At 42.1% G+C, this 24,216-nt stretch overlaps 1 protein-coding gene across 1 annotated transcript in view; it reads left to right on the top strand.

Moving 5' to 3' along the window:
* The first annotated feature begins 5,824 nt into the window (after positions 1 to 5,824).
* Positions 5,825 to 24,216, top strand: part of LOC139582878 (patched domain-containing protein 1) — a 35,046-nt gene continuing 16,654 nt past the window's right edge. The window contains exons 1-2 of the mRNA XM_071413292.1: positions 5,825 to 6,673; positions 9,118 to 9,598. Coding sequence (XP_071269393.1) covers positions 6,074 to 6,673; positions 9,118 to 9,598 — 1,081 coding nt within the window. The 5' untranslated portion in view covers positions 5,825 to 6,073. The remainder of the gene's footprint in view (positions 6,674 to 9,117; positions 9,599 to 24,216) is intronic.

Raw genomic sequence — 24,216 nt, 5'->3', positions numbered from 1 at the left:
GGGAAAAAATCAGTTACTTTGTAATCCTGCATATATTTCTTCCCTTTTGTCAACTTCAGAAATTGACGTATCTTCTCAATTCCATATCTCCCTTCTATCTCATTTGTCTCGCTACATTGTTGTGACGCGTCAGAAGACTCACTCTCGCTATCCTCCCCAGAAGAAAACTCTACCATCTCTACCACTTGTTCATCTTCAACTGATTTATCACTCTCTACCTTTCTCTTAGAACTAGACCCTTCACCCCCCCTTACGTTCTTCCTTTTACTCCTAGGTATTTTGAAAACATCTGCTTCTTTTTCCGTTATTTCAATCTCCTCTTGCCCTCCAATTTCATTTTCCAGCACCACCTCAGCGACGGCAGTCGCAATCTCACCACCTGTTTCCCCTCCCTCTTTGTTCTGATCTACCACAATTTCCACCTTATCCACAATGCCTTCTTCTCCTACTTTTCCAACCACATCTGCCCACCTTCTCCCTTCCCCTGCACCCTTAGCATTTTCATCCCTTCGCGGTGGTGCGTTATTTGCACCAGCACTATAACTACTACCGGTCCTAGCGCGCTCATTCTCGGGACAACTGCGCACCAAATGCCCCTCTCTTCCACAACCAAAACATTTCATTGATTCAGTCGAAGCGTAAAATACATAATCAAATCCATCAATCTTAAAACTGAACGCTAAATTCAGTTCATCTACGTCCTTTTTTAAGATCATATGCACTTGCCTCCTATGAGACACGACATGTTTCAGCAACGGAGATTTGCATCCAAAAAGAACCTTCTTTATTGTAGATACTATTTGACCATGACGCGCTAACTCTCGCTCCAGCACTTCATCTCTAACAAAAGGTGGCACGTTAGAAAGTATCACTTTTTTCGCCGGATTCATAAGCGGAAATACCTGCGTCTGTGTTTCCCGCAACACCACACCCGTCTCGACTATTTTATTCACCTTTTCAATAGAATCTAAGAATATCACTACAGCGCTATTCATCCTTGAGGCTGATTTGATGCTATCATACCCAATGATAGCACCCACCGCAAGACTACATTCTTCTACTGAACAGCCAGCCGCGGCTGGAATCTTCACTCCATTCCTTCGACTAAGTTTTTCATACTCCAAACCTCCACGAGTGGCCATTTCAACCCGCCCCACCCGCTGGTTGTGCCCTCGCGACAAACAAACAACCTCAAACTATCCCACCACCCCTATACTTTCTTATTAATATTTAGAAAAAATACCCTTAAACCAACTAAACTAATCAATATATATATATTTACATACCAACACCCAATAGAGTGAAAAGAAATCCAGTCGCTCTCACAATCACTCCTGCTTGACGACTCACTCCCAGCATGCACTCCGAAGAGAGAGAGAGAGAGAGAGAGAGAGAGAGAGAGAGAGAGAGAGAGAGATTCACACAAATCAATGCATAATATTATCGTGTATATATTTCAGAACTATCCTCACAGTAGTCAAATAGTTTGCACACGAACCGCCGCCCGTTTGGAATAAGAAATCATGAATGTATTTACATGTGACTGCCTTTGTTTTCTGTTTATCTCTGTCAGGAACAAGCCCTCCTTAGGAAGGTTGTTGGCCTTTCAGCGGCAAGATTGTATGGCTCTGACTGTCCGAAAGGGGTCCCCCCTTTCCCGTCTTCCACTGTTGTTCACTCTGGAAGATAGCTAGCCAGCCGTGTCAACGGTTCCCATTATGTGATGAGCATAGTAGGATAGTCTCACTAGCTTTTCTAGATATTTGACTCAAGACAGCTAATCAGCTGTCTCAGTGATTGTCTGAGAGGGGAGTTTGTTTTCTACCTTGTGTTGGTATTCAGGATTCGGACCACAATGGACATGAGCTGCAGCTCGCCGTCTTTCTGGTCTTAAGGAAGGAGAGTTTATTTCTTCACCTCATGTTGAGGTTCAAAGTTCAAACCACTTCAAACGTGTAGCTCCTGCCTCACGTTTCCTGGTCTCTGAGATTCAGTGTTTAAACCACTTTAGACGTGGGCTGCTACTCCCTGACTTTCCTGGTCTGAAATGTTAACTCTCAGCCAGTCCTTTTAAGCACTCTGGTCGAAAAGGATGGTCCCATCAGGCTGAAACACTCTTCTGACCTCACTCGGGGCATGGCTACTTACTATGCACAAAGTTATGTAAATGTTTTTCTCTTATGGCTCCTAAAATCATGTACTTATCTTAACAATAATACTTTCTTCATTTTTCATATTACTTGCACATTGTATTGGATGGAAACTTGACAGATAAAGTTGACATACTTTCCAAGTTACAGTATTTCGTCCATACCATATTTAATGGCATCACAAAACAAAAACCAATATGACATTTGTTTTCTATAGCTCTCCACTGACCATTCCCCACATTCTTATGTTTAAATTATTGTTTCCAGTATTCACGTTTGACCGCGTTAGAGTTTCGGGCAGGAAAACTGTCTGTGAAACAAAGGCACATTGCGATGCGCATTTGAAGAGGGAGGGAGAGAGTCTTCTTCTACCTTAATTTACAACAGGGTGTGGATGTGTTAAAACCCCCACACCAGTTCCCTCCTCCCCTCTCCTGTGGGTGAGAGAAGGTCTGGTTACTGTCAGCCATTGCCAAGCTGATCTGACCCATTCTGATCCTCACAGGACAGTCATGACACAGAGTACCTGTGCCTAGTCGATGTGTAGGGGTACAAGGTAATTGAGGAAGATACACAATATATACAAACGTATGTGGACACCCCTTCAAATGAGTGGATTAAGCTATTTCTTCTGCAACCGTTGCTGACAGGTGTATAAAATCGAGCAAACAGCCATGCAATCTCCATAGACAAACATTGACAGTAGAAGGGCCTTACTGAAGAGCTCAGTGACTTTCAACGTGGCACCGTCATAGGATGCCACCTTTTCAACAAACCAGTTTGTTACATTTCTCCCCTGCTAGAGCTGCCCTGGGCAACTGTAAGTGCTGTTATTGTGAAGTGGAAACGTCTAGGAGCAACAATGGCTCAGCCGCGAAGTGGTTGGCCACACAAGCTCACAGAACGGGACCGCAGAGTGCTGAAGCACGTAGCACTTACAAATCGTCTGTCCTCTGTTGTAACACTCACTACCGACTTACAAACTGCCTCTGGATGCAATGTCAACATAATAACTGTTTGTCGGGTGCTTTATGAAATGGGTTTCCATGACCGAGCAGCCACACACAAGCCTAAGATCACCATGAGCAATGCCAAGCTTCGGCTGGACTGGTGTAAAGCTCGCCACCATTGGACTCTGGAGCAGCGGAAACTCGTTCTCTGAAGTGATGAATTACACTTCACCATCTGGCAGTTCAACGGACTAATCTAAGTTTGGCGTATGCCAAGAAAACGCTACCTGCCCCAATGCATAGTGCCAAATGTAGAGTTTGGTGGAGGAGGAATAATGGTCTGGGGCTGTTTTTCATGGTTCGGGCTAGGCCCCATAGATCCAGTGAAAGGAAATCTTAACGCTACAGCATACAATGACATTCTAGACGATTCTGTGCTTCCAACTTTGTGGCAACAGTTTGGGGAAGGCCCTTTCTTGTTTTAGCATGACAATGCCCCCATGCACAAAGCGAGGTCCATATAGAAAGGGTTTGTCGAGATTGGTGTGGTAGAACTTGACTGGCCTGCACAGAGCCCTGACCTCAACCCCATCGAACACCTTTGGGATGAATTGGAACGCCAACTGCGAGCCAGGCCTAATCGCCCAACATCAGTGCCTGACCTCACTAATGCTCTTGTGGCTGATTGGATGCAAGTCCCCTCAGAAGAAGCTGTTCAGTGTTCTTTTGGTTCCAGACTTGATGCATCAGTACCGCTTGCTGTGAAGAGAGAAAAGTCTATGACTTGGGTGGTTGGAGTCTTTGACAATTTTTTGGGCCTTCCTCTGACACTGCCTGGTATTGAGGTCCTGGATGGCAGGGAGCTCGGCCCCACTAATGTACTGACTCTACGCACTACAACCTGTAGCGCCTTGTAGTCGGATGTCAAGCAGTGTCCATACCAAGCGGTGAAGTAGCCAGTCAATATGCTCTCAATGGTGCAGATGTAGAACTTTTTGAGGATCTAAGGTTCTGAGCGCCCATGAGAAATCTTTTCAGCCTCCTGAGAGGGAAGAGGCATTGTCATGACTGTATTGTTGTGTGTGGACCATGATAGATCCTTAGTGGACACCGAGGAACTTGAAGCTCTCAAACCAAGCTCTTCATCCAATGCAGATCAGCATGCAGCAAAACCTACTGTTCTACAATATGGTTTCTTTCTTTCTAGAGTAATTGGAGAACTTCCTTTACTAGCTTTGTTGGTGACTTAATTTCCTCCCTGACGTTATTATGATTATTTATTTGATGTATGCCGTATATGACTTCATTGCCATGATGGATGTCTTGCTGCACTTTCAATGCCATGCTTGTTTTTATGTGCACTTTGGAGAATGCATCACCATAATTAGATCATTTCTCTTATAAGTGAGCTGAATGAAAAGTCATTAGTGTGAAGCAACGCAGACTGGAGGATTGTGTTACACTCTTTCACAACACCATTCATCAGAAAGCGTCACAAACTCAATTCATTAGTTTGTTGACGTGGTGTGACTGGCATTGAGTGAAGGGAGAGTTAGTTAACAGTAGCCTACAGGTATTACATTGCATATTTGATCATATTGCAGTAACCAGGGTGGTCTCAGCATTAAGCTTCCACTTCATCCACTTGTCTTGAGATGTTTTCCTTTCACTTATAATAACAGCAGTGTGCATGTGACCATCCCACAGACCTGGTGGATTTTTAAAGAAAACCCTTGGCACATATTTAAAGGCAAGTGGTCTGGTCAATCACTGAGGAGAGCAATAGTGAATCCGTTCTCCAAGGAGAGGGCACACTTCACAGTGCACAAGGGAACAAACATGACTATATTAGGCAACAATTTTGTCAATGTGTCTTTTGAATGTATGTAGCCTAGTGGAGGTAGTTGCAGCTAGCGTCATGCAAGGATGCAGAGTTCATAGGGGTGCCTTCCAGGTTATTCTAGGCGTCTCCCTCTCTATAGGCCCCTTTCCATGTATCCTGGCCTGGGACTCTCCAGTGTCAAGTGACTGTCGCTGTCCACGCTGTTCTGGTGCTGAAAATACGAATTCCGATTATGTCGCTGAATCGCCTCAATGGGGCTGAATTGCTTGTTTGTTTATTTACTGCCAATGAATCCCAACAGATAAAAGTGAGCTATAGATAGCCTGCTGTAACCCGATGGTATCATTGACAGTATTGTCCCAGATTGTGTGGCAGGTGTAAACAAGTGTTGTATTGAGAGGCAATCCAGCGTTGTCTTTACTTTACTTTGCTCCTGTAAGTCACTCTGAATAAGAGCTTCTGCTAAATGACTAAAATGTAAATATAAACTTCCTGAGGTGAAAAAAGTACTTCATCAGCAAACTCCCCATGACTTTGAAAGGCTTTGAAGGACATGCTGTCGCCCCCTCTCACGAGGCTAATTCATTAGCTAGTGTTAAATTTGAGCAAGACTATGTGATTTATCAAATACACCCACGTATAAAATACATCTAGCATAGCCTAGGCTACTGGCTATTTAGCTTTAAGCGCAACAGTATGGTTCTCATTCATGAGGTATTGGGAGTGATTTCAGGAAGTGCACTTGGCCATTGTGCAACCAGTGAATATTTCACGACTCTTATGGCCATTGCGCGTGTTCCTAAAATAACCCACCATCAGCATTTCTCCGTCTTCCCCCTTCAACCAGCACATGGTTACAGTCAAGTAGGCGGCACCGATAGTGTAGTTAGAACTTGGTATGCAAGCACATCAGACAGCCGCAGGTTGCTGCTATTGCAGCAGGAGCAATAGGACTAGTCACGGATCTGAGGTTAATAAGTGAGAGAAATGGCTTGAGATTAAACCCAAAAAAGCAACGAGAGATGAGCAATATCTGACAGTCTTGTTGGAAATTGCTGCAGTGCTCTTTTTCCAGGTGTAGTGTATTATCATACAGATTGAATAAACTGGGCAACGGAGTCTCATGTCACATGTGCTTCATAGGAAGAAACGGGGCATCTGCAAGCTGGATCTGGAGGAGGATGCTGCGGCAAATGATACACAGAGGGCTCAAAGCTTCTTTCTACTGGCTGGGCTTATTTGTTAGTAGGCATCCGGTTTTTTTCCTCACCGTTCCCGCAGTCTTAACCATCATTTTCGGATCTACAGTGCTGAGCAGATTCAAGCCCGAAACGGACCTCGAGATACTGGTTGCCCCGACCCACAGCTTTGCTAAAGTAGAGCGGAGTCTTGCGAACAGCCTTTTCCCCATCGACCAGTCAAAAAACAAGCTCTATTCCGACCTGCACACCCCCGGCAGATATGGCAGACTGATTCTACTGGCTAAGTCTGGGGGAAATATATTGGAGCTAGCCGACCAGGTCCTGCAGGTTCACAAGCAGGTGTTGGATTTGAGTGTTAATTACAAGGGATTCAATTACACTTTCGCTCATCTCTGTGTCCTGAGCCATCAGGATAAGCGATGCATCTTGGATGATATAATTACGATATTCGAAGATATCCGTTTAGCTATTCTGTCGAATTATACTTTCTCGAAGGTGCCCGTGAGCTATCCAAATACAACCTTAAAGGTAAGAAGGCGAGAATTCGGTTTTATTATAGTAAAATGATAGGCTACAATGTTTATGTTGGCCGCAAGCATCAATTACCGATTTTAGTGTCAGAGAACGTGACTGACACGCTGTGTTATTTAAAAAAAAAAAAACGAATTACTTGGATTAACAGTGGGACAATGTTTCTGTAATGAGACCATAACCCACTGTCTGAAACCTGCAATAATTTCTCAATGAACGCAATAGTTGTATTCACTAAGCCTATTATGTAGGCTGCTGATGTCTTCATTTCAGGCAGTCAAAGCAAGGAAACACTCAGAATAGATTGATTGAATTGCCGGTGTGTAGGCTAGTTGTTAGCTGCAGGTTGTGAATTGGCGGCACAGCCCTGCACTGCTCCAGTATACAGGGAATGTCCCCCTTCCTATTCTGATGCAGTGTCTTTCTCCCTCTCCTGCACATATATAATGACATAGCTGATAGACTAGTATGGGCCTGCATCCCGTCTTCCCCTGTAAAATATTGTTATGCCTCCTAAATGTATGCTGTGATTGCAGCCCTCTGCAGATGTATGGCTAGGCTGCTAGGCTACCTCTGCCCATGTCATTTTAAACAGTAGGTTATAAATTAGGTTTATATTTTAATCAGCTGTTACACAGTTACAACAGGTAGCCTAATTTTACAACAGGTGACCAGATCTGTTGCTAGTAACATGGCACATTGAGCCCATTAAATTAATGAGTGTAGATAGAGCCTTAGGTAATAATCTACCTTGAGTGAGAGTCATTATGCTGGGTAACATGAGTAGCCTAGTCACTGAGTGGAAAACTGTACTGTACAAAATAATGCCTTTGCTACACAGAGCATCTTAAATTGCAAGGCACATGTCTAGCTACTGTGTCTCCTCCAATATGAGCATTTCTAGTGTGAGCTAGCTAATCCTCCTGCACCAGGCCTAGCTGTGTAATGCACTTGGGCCTGCTCTGTTCATTCATACTGGGCTGTCCCTAAATCCCTTCTAGACAGCACATCCTACTACCGTTCATTCCTCTGCATCCAAGGCCACGGTCTCCATGCATTACTATTGCAGCTAGTTGCCTGATTCGCTATATGTCTCTGGCCCTTGTGCACCCTTTGCCACCAACCCCTTTCACCTCATCGGGGTAAAAGGCTTCCGTTTTAAGGTTGGAATATACTGACCATATACTGACCTTCTTTTCCACCCCTCTTTGGCAGATACTTCCATGGCGCCATGCGTTGTGTGGTGTCGTCTGCATCATTGATATTCCCCGTCTGTCTGAGCTGAATGTCTTGACACATTTGTTGCTCTTCATTCAGTGCTGTGATATCAGCTGGTGGCTTTACTCATGTGCTTACTAGTCTGATGCTAAAACAAGCCACGCCACTGTACTACGAACGTTTACATCGCTGGTTGGTATGTCAGACTTTCATGTCGTCTGCTTGTTAGAGGAGTCTTTGTGGTGTGGGGTTGGCTATAATGTCCAGGCCCACTGTTTTAAGAAGCTCTTACTGATTACCCCATCTACATGATAATGATAGGGAATGAATGGCAGTAATACCAGGCAATTCCCTGTTCTGCTGACAGTGCAAGTGATATTTAATGACAATACCCCATGGAATCATTCATTTTCTGACGTTAGAGTTGTACAATCAACATCAAGTATTGTATTGAAGCGATCCAGGATTGTCTGTACAGTACAGTAGGCTGCAGATTACAAATAGTGATCAAATCAGACCATCTAGGGCCCTTGTCCGAAAGGAACAAACAATGCTCTATTACATTTGCATCATTTCACAATTGTCTGACAAGTTAACTGTTCCCCCACTTGTCTAGGAGATCCATCTTCTCTGGAGGACAGTTAAGTGGTGTCCTATATCTCATCTCCACATATCAGTCACCTTCTGGGGGAATGAATATCACTGCATCCCTATACTAGTGGCGCGCCAATCTGATAGGACAAAATATGCCTTTCTAAAAACAACTAGGCAGCCAGTGATTGGTTTAATGTATGTCTTATTCAACAGTGTTTTAGGAATCATACTGCTCTGATTCTGTAGTAGCTGTAGTAATCAGACATTTTCAGGCATGATTCCCAGATACACAATTTACTATAGTATAAATGATGGGAATAGTTTATCATAGTGCAATTTTACTATTGCTTAGTAAATATGATATTATAACATTATTTATCTTACCGTAAAATGTATTAAATGTGTCATTATCTCTCCTGCAGGGAATTCATGCATTATGTAATGGTTGATTGATGGGTCACAGTGTTCAAATCATTCACAAGGTAATCATAATCCAAAAACATAACCGACTGTTGTTATTTCAGGCGACAGAAACCAAACAGCATATCTCCAGCTATGCTCTGTAGGTACTTGAGATTCCTCTGTCAGTGTGTCTGATAGTATCCTGTCTGCTGTGCTCCATCTCCCAGGACGGTCGTGTGTCTTTCATCGGCCACCAGCTGGGTGGAGTGGCCTTCTCGCCCAACAGCCGAGACCAGCAGGTGAAGTTTGCCCGGGCCGTCCAGATCACCTACTACCTCCGCAATCATGGCCCCGTGGTTCAGGACGTCATCGCAGAGAAATGGGAGAACGCCTTCTGCGCCCTCATCACGCGCCTGTCCACGCTCAGCGAGGACCTGCACATCCAGTCTCTCACCTCCTTCAGCCTGTGGAGGGATTTCCACCAGACGGGCGTGCTGGCTAAAGGGGAGGTGCTGGTCAGCATGGTGCTCCTCCTGCTGGCAGCCACCATCTCCAGCTCCATGAGGGACTGCCTGAGGGGGAAGCCCTTCCTGGGTCTACTGGGTGTGCTCACCATAGCCATCGCCAACGTGACTGCAGCTGGCATCTTCTTCATCTCCGACGGGAAGTTTAACTCCACGCTGCTGGGGATCCCCTTCTTTTCCATGGGTGAGTCTGGAGCTGCTTAGTCTTATCAGGGGAAGGCATGTTGCTGATTGGGGAGAGGATTAGGGTAATTGGCTGCTGTGGGCTTCCTCGAAGAGGGCCACCCCTTCCTCCACTGATTGTTTTCAGTTTGTTTTGGTGGGAGTGTGTTGAATTGTGTTTGTGTGTGTATGTGTGTGTGTATGTGTATAAGTGTGTGTGTATATGTGTGTGTGTGTATGTGTGTGTATATGTGTGTGTGTATGTGTGTGGATGTGTGTGTATATGTGTGTGTGTGTGTGTGTGTATATGTGTGTGTGTGCCTGCCCTGCATATATGTGAGTGTATCTAACATCAGTACAACAATGCTCGATATTTCCCAAATAATCATCAGATAAATGTTTTAATCAACTATTAAATCACAATTAAAATTCATTGTATTACGTATGTTACAAAGCACTACTGTACATCATCTAATGGCTGCAATAAAAAAGCCTGACTATTTATTTTTTGTATGAAAACTTTGAACTGAGTTATGATAATCTTAACAATCACAAATTGCAGGCTACTTATAACATTTATATTTTCTAAATAGATAAACTCTTTATGAAAGTGCATCTACAAACATCTCCATCTTAATTGTCCCATTGTCTGTGGAGGGTAATACATTTACATTTAACATTTAAATCATTTAGCTGACGCTCTTATCCAGAGCGACTTACAAATTGGAAAGTTCATACATATTCATCCTGGTCCCCCCGTGGGGAATGAACCCACAACCCTGGCGTTGCAAGCGCCATGCTCTACCAAATGAGCCACACGGGACCACGTAATACAAGTTTCCTGGCAGAGTTTTTACTCAAACCATTCTAAGCCACAGTATCACAAGGCGATCTCCTGTGTATATGTGGTTTTCTGCCATATACAGTAACCTATTTTCCCAGTCTGAAAGGTTCAGAAGTCAGTCAATCCCTGGAGGCTGACTAAACTACTCTGACGTAAATAAAGTAAGAAGCAGGAACAGGAAGCAGAGGCATCTTGGTGACCTGCAGGTTGTGTCTCACCAGGGAAAGGGAGGAGGAGAGACAGAGTCAGGGAGGAATGGCGGGAGGATAGACATAGGCAGGGAGGAACTTAATTAAAGGGGCAATCTGCAGTTGCTACAACCATTTTTTGTACTTATAAATTTATGATATGTACCCATTTATTCATGAAGAAAATAACTTATTAATGTCTCATGAGCTTAGTTCAACTGTTGTACCCCATCAGAACTCAAAATATAAGCTTGTTTTACTCCAATGTTAGTTAACAATGTAATTTTAAACAAACACTATGCAGCTTTAAAACATGGTTAAAACTAATGTTGATATTGTGGATGGTCAGTCCTTGCATCCATAGCTCAGTCTATTAATTTAAGAGTAGTTACATTTCTCCAGCCCCATCCCTCAGCTTTTACCGAAACAGAGAGCGCTTTGTTATTGTTTCAACTGCTAATTGCTGCTTTAAATCACTAAATACATGTGACAGGTCCTCTGAGACTAAAGATTTCCACCACCAGGGATGACACTGTAGTTTCTCACAAAGTAAACAAAGACTGTACTTGACTCCATCCTTGTCCAAAATTAGTTTTGTAGTTATCCTTGAAATGAATGCAACATGATTATTGCCAGACTCAAAGTCCAAATGATATTTTAGTTCTGTAATGTTAAATCATCTGACGAATTGTACTTAACCAATCAACGATAATCTTTTTGGACGGGGCCAACCCCCATGAGGGCAGTCGACTCTCACCACATGTCAGTGGACAACTGTAAGATGAGACAGACGGACAATCTTAACACAGTGCACCTTTTCATGTATTTTACCAACTATGTCTACCTGGGATGTCATCTTAGTGAAGCCAATTACTGTATCGCTGAGCTTGTCAGTTCTCGTCTCCCTGGGTAGAAAGTTGTTAACTGGAGGAAAAGAGGGAGAGAGAGGGCTTTGTGCCAGGACTCATGAAACGTACATGACACCACTGGCAGGGTACTGCCTGTTGTTCTCTCTCCACCAAATGAGCTGTGGACATTCACCTTACCTACTGTACTGTAACTCACACACTATTCACTTTGCTGTAAATGAGTACTTACTTTCTGCAGTTCTTCTGAACCCACTGTTTTACAACATGTGTTATTCTTTGTCCTAGAAAGATTTCACTCTCACTACTAAAACATAAATCATTGTCAACAAATTGTTTTAAAGGACCAAATTAAAAAGTGTTGACGCTGTGTGTATGCTTAGCAGAATGGTTTTGCAGGCAGGCACGGTGGCCTTTGTGGGAGTTTTACTCCATTTAAAAGTAATTTATCCTGTTTCGTGACTACTGAACACTACCCTTGAAGAACTGGTAAAAGCCTACACCTAGTATCTAAACCATGCCTCCTAAATCTAGTCCACAGTCAGATCAATCACAGTGAATGCTCTACAGGAAGTCCTTTCTGATTTACAGAGTTTGCATTTTCCTTTCTGGAAAACATCATTCTGGAGGAATTGATTTTATCCCACAGGCTAAGACGAATAGTGACACTGGACACGGCTGGTTACAGGCACACAATGTGGTGAACACTGGTCCTCTGAGACCCAGCTGGCCGCTGATGGACTGGAACACTGATGACACGTTCATTAATATTATTGTCATGAGCGTAGGATGATGATGATTATGGATGTGACAATTTCTCAGCCATTATGATTATGGCCATAGTATCATGACACAAGGCGAGACCCAGATGCAGACACAGGAGGCAGATGGTTGGAGTCTTACAATATTTTTTTATCCAATAAGGCAAGAGAATGGTCGTGAACAGGCAAAAGGGTCAAAACCAGTTTAGAGTCCAAAAGGTACCGAAGGACAGGCAGAATCAAGGTCAGGGCAGGCAGGATGATCAGGCAGGCGGGAAAGTAGTCCAGTCAGGCAGGGGTCAAAACCGGGAAGACTATCAAAAGAGAATAGCAAAAGGAGTACGGGAAAAACACGCTGGTTGACTTGACTAACATACAAGACGAACTGGCACAGAGAGACAGGAAACACAGGGATAAATACACTGGGGAAAATAAGCGACACCTGGAGGGGGTGGAGACAATCACAGGAACAGGTGAAACAGATCAGGGCGTGACACATAGGGAATACAATATTCTTTAGGGCTTGATTAGCAAGAACCTTTGAATTGTACTCAGATTAGTGTCCAGGAACAGTCCTATCAGAGAGTGATTGCAGCAGATATGAGAAACATTCTGAGAGACCTCCACAGTGAATCAATGTCAGGATGAGGGGATGATTTTATTTTAGTGTATGTCAATGCAGACAGTTGTTCCATGTACAGTATACAGTATGGTCGAGTTAGAACCGTTTTAATTTTCGAGTGGCGACACTGAAGATACAAGATACGTATATATATTTTGTTGGCAAAAGCCTGTCCACCAGGACCAATGAGAATGGAGAAGGAAGCGGTGGGAAATGCTACAACTGATGTGTTTGGTACCTAATGAGCACACTGAATAATAAGCATGAGTGGAAGTGGGATTTACAGAGAAGAGGGAATAAGTAAACACTGTAGTATAGCTGGTTGAGGATTGATTGTCATTAGTAGTGTGTTGGTTATTATCATTCATGATCAAAAAGTCCATGGAATGAATGGATAATGTCGATACACCACCGAAGAAGAAATCACCACATTTACTCATTCCACGTAACACATTGATTCCTAAGAGCAGTCAAAGCAATATAATGTAGGTTCACAGGCAGCTGATGCACTTCTTGGGCCAATTTGTCACCACTGTTGCGTCACAGACAAGTCATTCGTATTCAGTGCTGTCACGTTCCTGACCTTGTTTCCTTTGTTTTGTCTTTGTTTAGTATGGTCAGGGCGTGAGTTGGGGTGTGCATTCTATGTTATGTGTTTCTATGTTGGGTTCATTTTCAATTAGCCTGATATGGTTCTCAATCAGGGGCAGGTATTTTACGTTTCCTCTGATTGAGAACCATATTAAGGTAGGCTGTTCTCACGGTTTGTTTGTGGGTGATTGTTGCCGTGTCTGTGTTTGTGCGCCACACGGTACTGTTTTCGTTCGTTCGTTCGTTCACGTCGTTTATTTGTTTTGTATTTTGTTTAAGAGTTTTTTCGTCTTCGTTGCTTTATTAAAAGATATGTATTCAACCCACGCTGCGTTTTGGTCCGATCCATGCTCCTCTTCAGACGAGGAGGAAGACGAGCGTTACAAGTGCTGTGCTGCTGCTGCCACCAACCTTGAGTCAATGGCCTCAGATAGGGTATGTGTGATACAGACAGACACTTGGTGGGTGTGGCACGCTACCAGAGACAGTCCAGATAGCTCCTCCTCAGTACGTCAGCTCATTGATCCAACTCATTACTGTTATTGGCCTTAGACTGAGGAGGATTGTGTGCTATATGCACACACACATGGATGCACGTAGACCCATTGCCTCCAGGACACATACATTGCAATTTTGTTTAAATACATACATAAGGGCGCTCCAGCCTGTGACGCCTCCACATATGATTTAAGAAAATCATTAATGATAACACAATGAAGCTTATAAGCTTATTTACATTGTGGTCCAATACATTTTGTTCAAAACATACACTTTCCGATCCAATAAATTGACATCTTTCGGAGAGTAAAAGTGAGAGAGCCTTTCTGTGTGTGGTCACACATGCACACATGCTCACACATGCACTACCCACTCGCACATGCACCAGCACACTAACAGGCAGCCCCTGTCCTGTTTAAAATTGTAAACAGGACAGGGGCTGTGTGGTCATGGCAAACATGCTCAAGTTGCTCCGGGAAGGAATATGACAGTGTCCCCCCCAATCAGTGAGCGAGACCACACACAGACATGCTCTCTCACTCTTTCTCTCACAAACACAACCACACACACAGAGAGAGAGAGAGAGAGAGAGAGATTCACACAAATCAATGCACCTCGCAGAGCAGACCGAAAGATGTAAATGTATTGGATCGGAAAGTGTATGTGTTGAACAAAATGTATTGATCTGCTCCTGCTCAAAGGAGAGAGAAAAATATTCAGGGAGACATTAAAGCCATTCTGATAGAGCTACTTATCGCTAATGTCCTCAAGCATGACATATAGCATGTCATTAAAAACTTCCTAAGGCTAGGGGTCCCGCTAGCGGGACAACTTCCGGTGAAACTGGAGGGTGCGCAATTCAAATAAATAATCATAAAAATTATGGATTTTAAACATTTAGGTACATACAAGTGTCTTATATCGGTTAAAAGTTTAAATTCTTGTTAATCTAACTGCACTGTCCAATTTACAGTAGGCTTTACAGCGAGAGCATGCCATGCGATTGTTTGAGGACGGCGGCCCACATCAACATATTTTCCACCGGCACAGGTTTCATAAATTCACAAATAGCGATTAAATATTCACTTGCTTTTTGAAAATCTTCCTCTGATTTGTCATCCAAAGTGTCCCAGCTATAACATGTAGTGTCGTTTTGTTAGATAAAATCCTTCTTTATATCCCAAAAGTCTGTTTAGTTGACGCCATAGATTTAAGTAATCCACTCGTTCAACATGCCAAGATAGGAATCCGAAAATATACCCCTAAACTTTGTTTCATAAAGTCAAAATATGTTTCTATTTAATTCTCAGATACCCTAAAATGTAATTATACTATAATGTTTCAAACGGAAAGAAGTATGTTCAATAGGAAAGCGATATTAGCAGGTGCGTGCATACACGAATTTCCAAGTCTGTATCCCTGTAGAAAAACTCATATTTCTTCCTCATTTTGGAAGAAACAAGCCTGAAACCTTGAACAAAGACTACTGACATCCAGTGGAAGCCATAGGAATTGCATACTGGGAGCTAGAATTAATGATTTCCCTATGCGGTCCATTGGAAGAGCATAGGCTCAAAAACAAACAAATCTGGTTGGTTTTTCTTTGGATTTCCTCCTACCATATCTATTGTGTTATAATCTCCTACATTATTTTAACATTTCTACAAACTTCAGAGTGTTTTCTTTCAAATGGTACCAATTATATGCATATCCTGGCTTCAGGGCCTGAGCAACAGGCAGTTTACTTTGGGCACGTCAGTCAGGTGGAAATTGAGAAAAATAGACCCTAGCCTGAAGAAGTTTTTAAGCTAGCGGCTATTTAATATCCCATTGCCGTGTTGGGCAGGACGCAGGGAGATTTCTTGGCAATGCAGCAGCTAGTATGGCATTTCCATGTTCATCCAGGCAGAGAGAGGAACCACTCATCGTGCAAATCAAATCAAACTGTATTTGTCACATGCGCTGAATACATGTGTAGACCATACCGTGAAATACATACTTACAATCCCTTAACCAATAGTTGAATACAGGTAGATGATGGGTAGATGACGCCTACTTTCCTCTATCTGAACTTTTGCCCATACTATGGCCATACTAGGCCTATGTTTTGCCCAGATTCATTCACCTCATCTATCTTGTCTTTGGTTTTATGCCTGTATAAAGACATAATGAACAAACATCAAGCATCTCTTTTCTGTATTTTCTCACCATTTACTCCAGTTTACAGCAGTAAGAATTAGCTTGATGCTGTTTTAAGTGATCTGCCTTGTGGTAAATAAGCAGACGAGTATCGACTGAGGAGGAAGACAATATAGATGAGAATCAATGCGGTGGTATGTTAGGGTAATCCATCTTTTATTGAACAATCAGCAGGAAATGTACTTTGACTTGACAGATGTGTTCCTGCCAGGGCTGTATTTCCTTCTATTGGCCTCCCAAGCCAGGTCGCTCCAGTTCATGATAAGAGCTAGAACAGCCACCATGTATTTATGTCTAGACGCCAATTTATGCTATTATTTTCTAGACAAATACTGTGTTGATACTGTAAGGTTTATAGTCTATTTAATCAGCAACAACAAAAATGATATAACTGTGAGAATGTTTCCAACAAGTCATCTTGAATCCCACAGGGTTATTTAGCTTTTTGTGGTAAAACATACCTTGAAGATATGTCTGAATAGGTCCTTTATTTGGTTCCATTTCTGAAGTGGAATCATAAAGACTCTCACCCCACTGCAGTCATGTATGATGTCTGAGAGAGCAAGTGTGAATAAAACTTTACAGCAAACTGCATCCAATAAGTTGTTCTTGAATTTATGTGACCCAAACACTGTTTTGCAGTACAGAGTAAACTAAAGTGCCCATAACTGGAGAAACTGTTTTGAGTGTTTTGGAGCATTATTCTTTTGGTGTAATATTGGTAAATGTACCAACATTTTTACTCAGAGTTTTAAATCAGGATGATGCTTGGCTGATATTGTCACGGCTATTGACATGGTATTGACATGGTAACTGTAATGCCATTTTATGGGCTGACAGGCAATAGTTGGATGTTGAAGGTGCTTCTTTGTTTCATTGTGAAATCATCAGATGGAAGCCACACATGCACGCACAAGCACACACCCTCTCACTCACACTCACTCACTCTTACAAATCAACTGTCTTTCTGGATTGGTGTATGACTGGAATCAAATTACAGAAATCAAATCCAATAGAAACCAATATACCTTGTGTTCCCTCAGGAATGTCATAACCCTGCACAATGCGGAGATATGTTCTAACTGCACACAAACATACAGACCTACAGAGTAAAGAGGGTTTCTTCTCCTCCTTTCAATTTCTAGTGCAGCCACCATGAACACAAGGATTTAACAATTCATGCTAATTAGTTTTCTTCCAGGAAGATAAACCTTCAAAATGCAAATTAAAGCATTTGCTGTTCCATACCCGCAGGAATGTTTCCGGATCTGTTTCTGCCAAACGGGACTCCTGCCAGTTTTACCGTAAAAACATACAGTTGAAGTCGGAAGTTTACATACACTTAGGTTGAAGTCATTAAAACTCGTTTTTCAACCACTCCACAAATTTCTTGTTAACAAACTATAGTTTTGGCAAGTCGGTTAGGACATCTACTTTGTGCATGACACAAGTAATTTTTCCAACAATTGTTTGCAGGCAGATTATTTCACTTATAATTCACTGTATCACAATTCCAGTGGGTCAGAAGTTTACATACACTAAGTTGACTGTGCCTTTAAACAGCTTGGAAAATTCCAGAAAATAATGTCATGGCTTTAGAAGCTTCCTATAGAATAATTTACACAATTTGAGTCAATTGGAGGTGTACCAAGACCTCTAAAAATTGTAGACCTCCACAAATTTCCAAACACCTGAAGGTACTACGTTCATCTGTACAAACAATAGTACGCAAGTATAAACACCATGGGACCAAGCAGCCGTCATACCGCTCAGGAAGAAGACGCGGTCTGTCTCCTATAGATGAATGTACTTTGGTGAAAACGCGCAAATCAATCACAGAACAATAGCAAAGGACCTTGTGAAGATGCTGGAGGAAACAGGTACAAAGTATCTATATCCACAGTAAAACGAGTCCTATATTGACATAACCTGAAAGGCCGCTCAGCAAGGAAGAAGCCACTGCTCCAAAACCGCTATAAAAAAGCCAGACTACGGTTTGCAACTGCACATGGGGACGAAGATCGTACTTTTTGGAGAAATGTCCTCTGGTCTGATGAAACAAAAATAGAACTGTTTGGGCATAATTATCATCGTTACGTTTAGAGGAAAAAGGGGGAGGCTTGCAAGCCGAAGAACACCATCCCAACCGTGAAGCACGGGTGTGGCAGCATCATGTTGTGGGGGTAGATGGCATCATGAGGAAGGACAATTACATGGATATATTGAAGCAACATCTCAAGACATCAGTCAGGAAGTTAAAGCTTGGTCGCAAATGGGTCTTCCAAATGGACAATGACCCCAAGCATACATCCAAAGTTGTGGCAAAATGGCTTAAGGACAATGAAGTCAAGGTATTGTAGTGGCAATCAGAAATTCCTGACCTCAATCCTATAGATCATTTTTGGCCAGAACTGAAAGATTGTGTGCGAGCAAGGCCTACAAACCTGACTCAGTTTCACCAGCTCTGTCAGGAGGAATGGGCCAAATTTCACCCAACTTATTGTGGGAATCTTGTGGAAGGCTACCCGAAACGTTTGACCCAAGTTAAACCATTTAAAGGCAATGCTACCAAATATTAATTGAGTGAATGTAAACTTCTGACCCACTGGGAATGTGAAATAAATAAAAGCTGAAATAAATAATTCTCTCTACTATTATTCTGACATTTCACATTCTTAAAATAAAGTGATGATCCTAACTGACCTAAGACAGGGAATTTTTACTAGGATTAAATGTCAGGAATTGTGAAAAACTGAGATTAAATGTATTTGGCTAAGGTGTATGTAAACTTCCGACTTCAACTGTAACTGTCTTTACCAGAGCGAGCCTGCTATTGTGTGAGCTCACATTTGTAATAATAATTGATCACCCTTAATGAAACTCAGACACAAGTCAGAGTAATTGATTTCGAGTGATATGGATATGGGTCACAGAACTATGAAATGGGTTTGATCCATCCAGAGAAATAATGAATATATAATGTACCTATGTTTGACAGATACATGTAGATATGCATAGACATAGAACCAACCATTCTGTCCCATACAGTATTTCATGTTATAAAGCAGTTCTATTGATCTTACTGAGCCTGCTTCCGATGAACATAGAACTAATTAACTGATTACACTAACCTCTTTTCCATCCATAGTTTTTATGCGAGTAAAGTCATATTGTATATAAAAACAAATCTCGACAGCTGTAATGGAAACAGGAAGGTTCGGTGTAATTTTATAAATGTCAACAGATAATTTGTTCATTCGACATGGTGGGATCTTTTTGTGTCGGTAAAATTAATTATTGGGGAAATGGCGGTGGGAACGCCTTTAAGTAAATATTGATATAATAACCATTATCTCGAAGTACATTTGGAGTCACCCGATGATATGTTGTGTGGTCCTCCCACTACGACTCGGGAAGCCATGCAGTTTATTAGGCAACAGATGGAATAATTTATGATGAACTTCACAGCGTGGTGAAAGTGCAAGGTGATGAACATGATGCTGTTTTCCAATAAATATTGAGGGTCTTATTCTGGTGACATGGTGATCGATGCTTGACTGCTGTTTGACAAGTAAAAATATTCTCGCTCTTGTCCAGAGCACCTAACAAATCAACGCTATTGGACATTATTCTAACGAATACCCCTCACAAATACACATGGACTGGGATATTCTGTAATGATGTCAGTGATCGCTGTGTTAGAAATAAAAAAATGACCAAAGCCAAACCCTGTTATATTTTTAAAAGACATTTTCGACAGTATGATGAGCAAGCGTTCTTACATGATCTGTACCATAATAATGACAGACTAAGTCTGATTCCCCATGTTGACACTGCCTGGGACTATTTTTATATAAAACTTGTGTCGATTTGTGATAAGCATGCCCCTGTGAAGAAATGTAGAATCAGTGGAAGGGACAATCCCTGGTTTTCAGATAACTTGGCAGAATTGATTAGAAAGAGAAATATCTCTTGGGCTCAAGCTCGACATACAAATGTTCCTGTTGACTGGGCCTCCTTCAGAGCGCTAAGAAACAAATGCACAGGATTGATCAGGAAGTCCAAATCAGATGACTATTTAAATGCAGTCACAAAGAACCTAAACAATCCTACCAAGTTCTGGAAGCTAATCAAATCAGTGTCAGGTTCTAATGTCTCCTCTGGCCTTCCTGACCATTTAATGATGGATTCTAATGAAGTGAAGGATAAAGCCAATATTTTAGGGGTTTTTAACAAGCACTTCATATCTGCTGGTTCAGTTGTTGATAATGGTGGGGCCCAGGCCTCTAATGTCAGCTCTGTTATAGGGGTTTTTAACAAGCACTTCATATCTGCTGGTTCAGTTGTTGATAATGGTGGGGCCCAGGCCTCTAATGTCAGCTCTGTTATAGGGGTTTTTAACAAGCACTTCATATCTGCTGGTTCAGTTGTTGATAATGGTGGGGCCCAGGCCTCTAATGTAAGCTCTGTTACAGTCAACTATGATATAGGCCCTCATGTGAACCATTTTAACTTTGAGCCTGTTTCTTATACTGAGGTCTATAAAGCACTAAAGGCAATAAACACAAAAACATCTGCAGGTCCAGACAACCTGGACCCCTACCTCTTAAAGATAGCAGATGGTATTATTACTGAACCTGTGGCTCACATTTTCAACTTGAGTCTCTTGACTAATTCCATACCCCTCCCACTGCTAAAGGGTGGAGATCCCTCAGATGCTAATAACTATTGTACCACCTCTAAACTCCCTATCCTGGCCAGTCTATGAATCCCTAGTGAACTCACAGTTTAAAAACATCTTCATTGAAAAGAACATACTGAGCGGGGTTCAGTCTGGCTTTAGATCGGGGCACAGCACCACAACTGCAGCTATGGCAGTGGCAAACTACATCATTAATGGACTTGATGAAAAGCAACATTGTGCTGCTCTGTTTGTGGATTTATCAAAGGCATTTGATTCAGTTGACCATGAATTGTTGCTAGCTAGACTCAGAAACATTGGTCTCAATGAAGGGGCAGTAAATTCGTTTAGGAACTATCTTTCTGACAGAACACAATGTGTATATACTGACAATCACAAGTCTAGCTTTCTTGAGATTAATAGAGGTGTGCCCCAGCGTTCCATTTTAGCTCCTGTGTTGTTCTCAATTTTTATTAATGATTTGGGAAATGGGATGCAACCAGCAAAGTTACATCTATATGCAGATGATACAGTCATATATTCATGTGCTCCTTCTCTGGTTCAGGCTGTTGAAGAGCTCCAGACTGCTTTTCAGTCACTGCAGGCCTCCCTTTATGGTCTCAAACTGGTCTTGAATATACAAAAAACTAAATTCATGACCTTTACCAGAGCTAGAACTCTGCCAGAGAACGTTAGCATTGTCACATCTGGTGGCTTATCCATTGAAAAAGGGTCATCCTACAAATACCTAGGTATTTGGTTGGATGACAAATTGTCCTTTAAAGTTCATGTGGATGATCTTGTGACAAAGCTTAAATTGAAAATGGGTTTTTATTTTCGTAATAAGGCTTGCTTCCCACTTATGGCTAGAAAGAAGCTTGTTCAGGCCACATTTCTCTCTGTAATTGATTATGGTGACTTGTTGTATATGCATGCAGCCTCCTCCGTCTTACAGATACTGGACTCTGTTTATCATGCAACCTCCTCCGTCTTACAGAGACTGGACTCTGTTTATCATGCATCCTTGCGCTTTATTACAAATGCCAAGTCACTCACTCACCCACCATTGTACAATGTACCAAATGATAGGTTGGACCTCACTTTATATGCACAGAAAGATACATTTGTATGTGTTCATCTACTAAGCCCTTTTGGGTAAACTCCCTCTTTACCTCTGTAGTCTGGTCTCCTTCACCACCAGCAGTTACCATACCCAGTCTGCTAGGAGGTTGCTACTTAAAGTCCCCAGGACATTCACAGTATTAGGCAAGACTGCCTTCTCTTCTTGTGCACCAGAGGCATGGAATAGTTTAAAATATTGATGGGAGACTGTTACAGAGGAGTGTAAATGCTTTTTTAGGCTGGATCATGTTGTATTGTATTGTTGTATGTTTTAATTATGTAATGTATTGATTGTTGCTGCCTTCTTGGCCAGGTCTCCCTTGAAAAAGAGACTCTGGGTCTCAATGGGCATTTCCTGGTTAAATAAAGGTAAAATAAAAAAATAATCTCATCATGTAGACTAGACAACCCGCACAGCCTACTGGCAATGCATTCTTTTATTCAACCTTTATTTATACAGCTTTTTCTCATTGAGATAACATTTATTTTTCAAAAGAGACCTGGTCCAATAACAGCAGGGGGAACAAAGTTTCAGACAAAACAACTTACATGCACTAACACAACATTAAACAAAACTATAGACACACATACAGTACAGGGGACAGTATTTATTCCCTTCCAATTAATTCCTTTTATTTGTCCCCCATTTTAACTCTGTAACAGTAATTTATGATTTCCCATGTATTCCTGAAGTATCAAACATTCAGTTCTATCTTCCCCATCCACACAGGGACACACTCCTAAAGACACGTCACACTCCTGTTGGAAATATCAAGATTCACGGCTGAAACTGAAAGTTTACAGTAGAGCAAACTCTGCCACTTTTAGGTTTTTAGATGTGCACTCAACAAACAAACAGAAACAAAATAAAAGAGCCACAAAACAAACTTGTCTCTGATTCTGTTTGTACAGTATATCATACATTTGTCAAAGGAATTTGAAGATGATTGGTGTTCCAAGTGCAGTGAAATCTTTATTTACACAAGGTGGCTCTGTTAGTCAGCAGATTTTTCAGTTAAAGTCAGTTAAGAACAAATTCTTATTTTCAATGACAGCCTAGGAACAGTGGGTTAACTGCCTTGTTCAGGGGCAGAACGACAGATTGTTACCTTGTCAGCTCTGGGATTTGATCTTGCAACCTTTCGTTTTTTATATCTTTCATATGTTTTCCAACATGCTGCAGGTTTAAGGAGTAGCCTGATAGTACCTCTGTGTGTGTGTGTGTGTGTGTGTGTGTTTGTGTGTCTCACATCCCTCCAGTTCTGACCGTTAATGTTGAGTTTCTCCAGATGGCTGGGCATTCCCTCTCCATGCCTCAGGGCAGGCAGTGAGTGGATGTGAATGTGCTGTACTGTGCTGCTGGAACACATGTGATGCCCATGTGTAGGCTAGCTAGGCTGCCGCTGTGTTTGTAGGTCTGTCTTCATGGCTTCCCTCTATCACTCATACAGTACTGTAGGCTTCACTCATTGCATCTGTAATCCACTGCAGAGGGATTAGCTCACCTACAGAGAGAACGAATGCTTCTAACTAGGCCAGGGTTTGGACAAAAGGAATATTTTGGAGTAGACAGCACTGGGAAATCTGTAGCCTAATGAAAGCCTAACGAAAGACATGCCTCAAAAGTCTAGCAAGAGCTAGTTTGTTGTTCTGAGGGAAATAGAATGATACAAAAATATTTAAAAGCAGGTTATTATCTAAACACCTCATTGTATTAGAAATGTTGTCAAGATATTACATTTGACATTAGTTTACTTCGATATTGGTAAGCTATACTCCGCAAAGACGCATTCTCTATTACATACTACTCATCTGTCTTTTTACTCACAAAAAAAAATCCAATATTTGCTCTGTCACATTACCTGTGACAAATGTATGTGGTTTATAAATCCCTTTCCTCATCTGAGATTGATGTGTTTTCTGCCTGTGTGCCACTGAAGTTTTAGAGCTGTAATTTGGTTTAATGACTCAGGCTCGGGGTTGCGGTCTCCCTACCTCCAATAAGGGTTTCAGTTCCTCAGTGTCGTGCCTGAAACGGTCCACCAGAGGCCTTTGACAAACTGCCCTCTTAAGCTCAATGGAACGTTGTACCTGGGAGCTGCGGTGGACATGAAGTACAACCTTTCATCTAACCGCCTGCCTCCTCTTGAGACACCGTTGGCCACAGCCTCATGGCACGCCGCATCTGAGATCATTCCCCAGGTGTTGTCCTCCGTCCGTCTGGAACACAATTTACAGCATCATAAAATGTTTCCCTCCTCCTGAGAG

The sequence above is a fragment of the Salvelinus alpinus genome, chromosome 8 (assembly GCF_045679555.1).
Source record: "Salvelinus alpinus chromosome 8, SLU_Salpinus.1, whole genome shotgun sequence".
Classification (NCBI taxonomy): domain Eukaryota; kingdom Metazoa; phylum Chordata; class Actinopteri; order Salmoniformes; family Salmonidae; genus Salvelinus; species Salvelinus alpinus.
Note: the sequence above shows the minus strand (reverse complement) of the source record. Positions and strands in the feature narration are given on the sequence as shown.